The 6,009-nt window shown below is 52.7% G+C and overlaps 1 protein-coding gene across 1 annotated transcript; it reads right to left on the bottom strand.

Moving 5' to 3' along the window:
* Positions 1 to 2,060: 2,060 nt before the first annotated feature.
* Positions 2,061 to 3,977, bottom strand: UQCR11 (ubiquinol-cytochrome c reductase, complex III subunit XI). The gene is made up of 3 exons (NM_001190802.2): positions 3,907 to 3,977; positions 3,388 to 3,522; positions 2,061 to 2,320 (listed from the first exon to the last, which is right to left on the bottom strand). Exons 1-2 carry the CDS (start codon positions 3,954 to 3,956, stop codon positions 3,402 to 3,404), a joined length of 171 nt encoding a protein of 56 aa, NP_001177731.1. The 5' UTR covers positions 3,957 to 3,977; the 3' UTR covers positions 2,061 to 2,320; positions 3,388 to 3,401.
* Between the last annotated feature and the right edge of the window lie 2,032 nt (positions 3,978 to 6,009).

Raw genomic sequence — 6,009 nt, 5'->3', positions numbered from 1 at the left:
CAAAACCACGTCATTTTTTCATCCACCTACTTCCCCTTTTCCCATTATCTTTTCCCCTCCTCTCATCCCAACGAAGCACTCGTGCTGAAACACAGCTTCTTCACCCAGAAGAAAGGTCGGTGGGCGAACTGCACAGGAACTGAGGCAGAGCATTCCCAAATCTGCTCTTTTTCAGCACAGCAAATGGGGAAATGAGGAAGAGAAGCTGGTGGCAGCAAGGCTGCTGTGCTGGAAGCAGAGCCTGAACCCGGCAGCACAGCAACCAGATGGCCCTCAGTGGCATTTTATTTAAGAACAAACTGCACAAGCTGGGGGGTAAATGTGCAGGTGGGGATGGAGATACTGACCTGGAGATACCAACCTGCTTAATGCCCACTGTGCTGCAAGCACGGAGGAGCAGCAGTTGGGAAATGGATTTTCCCTGCAGGAAGAGGCTGCGGAAAGGAAGGTATTGATTCTCCTGGGTCTGCATGAAAGGTTTGGGCAGAACCTCTGGAGCTCAAGGGGGAAATCATCCGGTGTTCCTTTGGGAACGCTGCTGAGGTGCAGAGGGTGAAGTGCAGATGTGCTGCCGGCTGAGCACGCTGGGCTCCGGGACCAGCCGAGCATCACACATGTCGGGTTTCTGCTCAGCCGCTGCTGTGCCCTCTAGCGGAGCTCTGCTGCTCGTGACACGGAGCTCCTTCCCCGGCAGCTCTTTGTCTGACACCCATTTCTTCCTACGTGCAATGTGGCACCGCATCGGTTCCTGCTGGAGAACAATTAACTGCTCGAAAAGAGGCGATGAGTGGATATTAAAAACTAGAAAGATCACCCCTGGTAAGCAGGCGGTAATTACTCAGATTTTCACAGAAATCGGCCTGTTTCTACTGGAGAATTTCTGCAGAACGCTTGCTCTGGTGGAAGGAGAAATGCCAGAAACGACATTAGCAAGAGGCTGATCGCAGGGTGAATTACAGACCAAACCATCATTTGAAATGCAGCAGAAAACACAGGCAGCTGAACCACCGCCAAAGGGTAAACAGATCCAAAGTCCGTACGTTCCTTGCCGTGCCTGCCTGTGCAGGCAGCTGGCATTTTGAATGTGCTTCTCCCTGCTCAGTACCTCCCAACGCAACCCGCTGTGCAGAACAGCACTGCTGCTGCCGGGTCCTTGCTGATGACGACTCTCTCTCCTAAGAGCTGCAGCTGGAGAACTCAGGGACACGGGGAGCAATGGGACGTGGGGATGGGTCCTCATTCTGAGCCCTTCTGAAGGCTCCTCTCAGCAGCAGGAAGAGGATCACCCGCCCACGGGCACGAGCCCAAACTAGGTCAGGACTGAAGGCGGCAGCAGCACGTTATGCCTGTCGTGTCTAGACATGCTGAACAGGTAAGAGCACAGGCTGACTGCTCAGGTCTGATCTTACCATCGTGATGACATATGGGCTCATCTAACTTCCACTTCCAGGGCGGTTGGAGTGAGAATGGATCAACATCTCTGCGTGCAGCACAGGGCTGCGATGCCAGCATTTCACTGTGCCTTTACCTTTCAGAGACAGCCTGGAGTTCAGGAGCACGGCTCGAGCCAGCAAGGTGACAGCCAGCCATCCCAGCACAGCCTTCAGTACCACCCTACTGGAATGAGTTTTGTACAGGAAAATAATTAATTGTCCCCATACAGCTGATTATCAACGCTGCTGCATTCATGCTAAAGCAGTTGTTCTGTTAGGTAGTTCAAGCATCCTGCTCAGTGATATCACTTAGCCACATTTTACAAGTGTTCCACTTACAACAGTGTCACTCAGAAGCCTTCAACCCTAAATGCAACACCCAAGCAGCACCATCACTACAACCAAGATAAAACCTTCCCTAAAGAGATGCTGCTGAGCTTGGAATCAGCACCTTGCTAAGAGTAGTTCAGAAACTACAGCAGTATTAACAGGAGTGAGCAACAGCTGCAGCAGTCGGTGCCTGAGGAAACTGCACGGGAAACAAAGCAAATGTGTGCATAACCCTCCTTGGGGCATTCAGACACAACACAAAACGTGGACAAAGGAGGTAACGCAGCAACACCAACATATTGTTCACTTGGTTTATTTTGTACATCTGCTTCATAAATTACTTGCATGAGGCCAAGATCAGCTGTGGAAGGGATCAGAAGAGCACGAGGCAGGCTGTGTGTGAAGCACGATGTTCACAACCAAGTGGTCACAACTGTCCGTGGCAGAATTAGGGACACCACAGCCTCTTGTAGAATCTGCACTGAGCATTTCAAGTTCACCTCAAAGCAGGCTTCTCAGCAGAAGGCTCCAGAACACTCAATCCAGCAATACATCTCCTACAATAAACACAAAGCAGTCATTAAGAGGCATTTCCTGCAAAGCAGAGCAGTCGACACTACAGGCAGATGTCAATAAACCCCTAATAATACCACAAAGAAATTTCTGCTATAGAAGCCAACGCCAAAATGGAGGCTTTTAGGTCTCTTTCAAAGGAACCAGAGGCCACCACAGACATATCCTCTTTCTCTACAGCAATAGGCTTTCTGCAGGTACTTGTACAGCAATACTCTTACTTGGAAACAAAGAACATAAGCTGTGAACTCAGGAATGCATCCACATTTCCACTGCTGGCTCAGGTAATTTTTAAGCAAGGAAAACCCATACTGCATGGCTTAGTTGCTCCTGCACGATCCGAGGGCTTTTCCTCAGCCTTTTCCTCTCAGGGTCTTTAAAATAAAGCAAAGAATTCATAAATTTCCTATCTGCAGCAAGGGATAGAATCATAGAATAGAATGACGTAGTCCTAAGCCTGCTTACCACCCGCGTGTGTATTTAGAGGCCCAAGAGAAGGCACTGCCTGATTGCTGCTTTAGCTCGATGGATGGTCAGTCTTACAACTCAGAACAGCACATTCCGTATGTCATTTAAAAGGAATGGGGAGAACACACTGAGAAAGCCAATTTTCCAGTTATTTCTGTAGCCAGCACTGAAAGCTTGGCTTATTTTTGATGACTACACAGAAGGGAAAGGCCTCTGAGTCCATCTAACAACAAAGTCTTGACCTTTAAGCCGGCGTGGCTAAGATTAGAAGCAAATGGAGCAAATGCTTTGAGTTCCAATTTACCCACAAAGGCTCAGCTTCACTTCTCAGGAACCACAGCACACTGTGCAAAACACACTGTCAACAAAAGAACTGCTTGAAAATGATCTCCTCGCTCATATTTCACCCTTCTGGAACCCCATGAAGTGCTGCACGTTAAAAAGCACCAACAGCAGAGAGCAAAACACTGAGCCATCAAAGTAAGGATCGCTGTTTTGGACCCGGAGGAACACAACAGCACATCAACCACCGCATCCGAGCAGCCCCACCGCTTCAGCTCCCAGCTGCACAGAGCAGCCTTACCGTCAGAGGGCAGCTCAGTCTTCAGCCTTATACTTCCCACCGATGTAAGGGACGTACTGAAGGACGAGTTTCCAGTCTGTGATCCATACCAAACCGGTGCCACCTACGGCTCCCCACGTAACGAGGGTGGGAGTCCTAATGAGGAGACAGGCGTGCAAAGGTGAGCGGCTTCAATCGCCCCCCTTAAAGGTTTGCCAAAGGCTCGCTGTAAGGAGCCTGGGAAATTCATCTCGGTCAAGGATTATCTTGGCAGAAACCCGAAGGAACTCCACGTACGCGGAGGATACCTCCAGAACAGCCAAGGTGTTGTATAGGAAAGGGTTGAGATGCTTTTAGTTAAAGGAGACGCTTAAAAAGGACCTTCGAGCCCAGCTGGCGGCCCTCCCATACGGGGACACGGAGCTGCGGAGCCAGGACACCCTGCGCTCCCCTCAGGGGGGAGGGGAAGGAACCCCCCGAGGCCACCTCCCTCCACACAGCCCGCCCTCTCCCTCGGCCCTCACGCAGCCCGGCGCTCACCAGTTCTGCAGGAGCTGAACGTACCGCGGCCCCACCAGCTTGCTCAGCATCGCGCCGCCTCAAAGTCACCCCTACTGCGCATGCGCCGCCGCGCCGCCGAGCGTCGAAGGACCCCGGCGCGCGGCGAGGGGCTGCCCGCGGCGCTGCCTGAGTGCAGCGGTGTTGCCATGGCAACGGGCATCCCGCCTTCATCCCGAGTAGGCCCGTGGCCTGCAGAGGGGGCGCGTGGGGTTGGGGCTGTCCCCGCAGCGCTGCAGGGTTGTGGGTTAGGCCACGTCCCCGTGGTGGAGCAGAGAGAGGAGCCTGAGGGGCCAGGCCTGCTCTCACAGCACGGCAGGGACGTGGGGATGGCTTCTGTCGCTGTGCTGCAGTGAGGAGGGAGGCTGTGGGGCTCTCCGTGTCCGCACAGTGAGCGCTGAGGGGGTGCGGCTGTTCCTGTGATGGGGAGGGAGCGCAGGCCCTGAGGGCTGGCCCTACCCCTGCACAAGGGCAGAGGTGTGGGGTGTTGGTCCCATCTCCACGCTGGAGCAGGGATGTGAGCACTGGGACCTGGCGCTGTGTCCAGATGTGGAGTCCTCAGTAGAGATGTGGACCTGTTGGAGTGTGACCGGAGGAAGGCCACAGAAATGACGGGCTGAGAGCTGGAGCTGTGCAGCCTGCAGAAGAGAGGGCTCTGGGGAGAGCTGAGAGTGGCCTCTCAGTGCCTAAAGGGGCTGCAAGAAACAAGGGGATGCTCTTTAGCAGGGTCTGTGTGCTAGGGGACAAGGGGGAATGGTTTCAGACTAAGAGAGAGGAGATTTAGAGTGGATATAAGGAGAAAGTGCCCTTTTATGATAAGGGCAGTGAGGCACTGGCACAGGCTGCACAGAGGGGTGGTGGATGTCCCATCCTTCAGACACCCAAAGGCAGAGAATGGGGCTGTGAGCACTGACGGAGCTGTGGGTGTCCCTGCTCAGTGCAGGGAGTGGGACCAGATGGCCTTTAGAGGTCCCTTCCAACTCAAACCATTCTACGATTCTAACTGAATCTCATGCAAGAAAAACCCAGCCTGTTTTTTTTTTTTTCTCACCAGAATTATTTCATCAGCACTTTGCATGATCGACTTCACCACCACATTTCACACTGACAGTTTGACTTTTTCCCTGCCTAGATACCAGCGGGGCGACGCAGGTTACCGAACCATGCTGACTTTTGGGTTCATTTCTGCCCGTCGTTTCCCCAGTGCCCACGCACCAGCTGGTGCAGGAGGAAGTCAGGCTGAGCTGTGGGGCACGCATTCCTGCAGGAAGCTGCTGCTTTTGCCACCACCACCGTGGTGATGGAGAGAGCCCGGTGAGCAGAATCTATGCAGGTTGTTCTTTGTTCATTTTGTTTGAGCTCAGTGTCTTGGTGTCATGCAAATGCAAGGCGGCCTCAGCTCTCACTTTGCAATGAAAGTCTCCTAGGTGCAACGAAAACAAGGTAAAATAACTCCAAACTCAAGAAAAAACATCTCAGTGTGTATCTTCAGAAAAGCCTTGTGGTTTTCAAGACAGTTTTAGGAGCGTTTCAACTGCTTTACCACAGTCCAAGCAGACAGCAAGAGATACAGTAATGCTACCAGTTTCCTGGTTAAAACAGAACAACAGCGGTTATCATTCTTCCAATATATTTTGCTGTCATCTGCAGTTCAAGTGCTGCACGGAGGGATTTGCTGTCTGCACTGGACGCCACTCTGCAGCACCACGCCTGCTCTCTCCCTGCAGGAACTCCTGACTGCTGTTGGGAGTGCGTTGCTCACAGCACAGCAGGGACAGCACCACACAGAGCTGCACCCCAAATGCCCACACCCAAAGGTAAGATGCAGCCCATCTGAGGGTCACCTCATCTGGCTGTGGCACAGATATTGTTGTAGGGTCTGATGCAGAAGGGGGGCAGCGAGCCTGGTTGCCCAGAGCTGCCTTAGGGACACCGCAGTGAAGCGTGGGGCAAACCATTTGCTCCTCCTGCCCTCACTACACTCCCAGCCCTTTGCCAGCTTTGTGTTCAGCCTGGTGCATCTCTGTCCTCCCACCTGCAATCTCGCTCCCAGACTCACTTTTTTCATTTCTCTATTTTGTGATC

The sequence above is a fragment of the Gallus gallus genome, chromosome 28 (genome assembly GCF_016699485.2).
Source record: "Gallus gallus isolate bGalGal1 chromosome 28, bGalGal1.mat.broiler.GRCg7b, whole genome shotgun sequence".
In the NCBI taxonomy this organism is placed as follows: Eukaryota; Metazoa; Chordata; class Aves; order Galliformes; family Phasianidae; genus Gallus; species Gallus gallus.
This window is presented reverse-complemented; position numbering and strand designations above follow the sequence as displayed.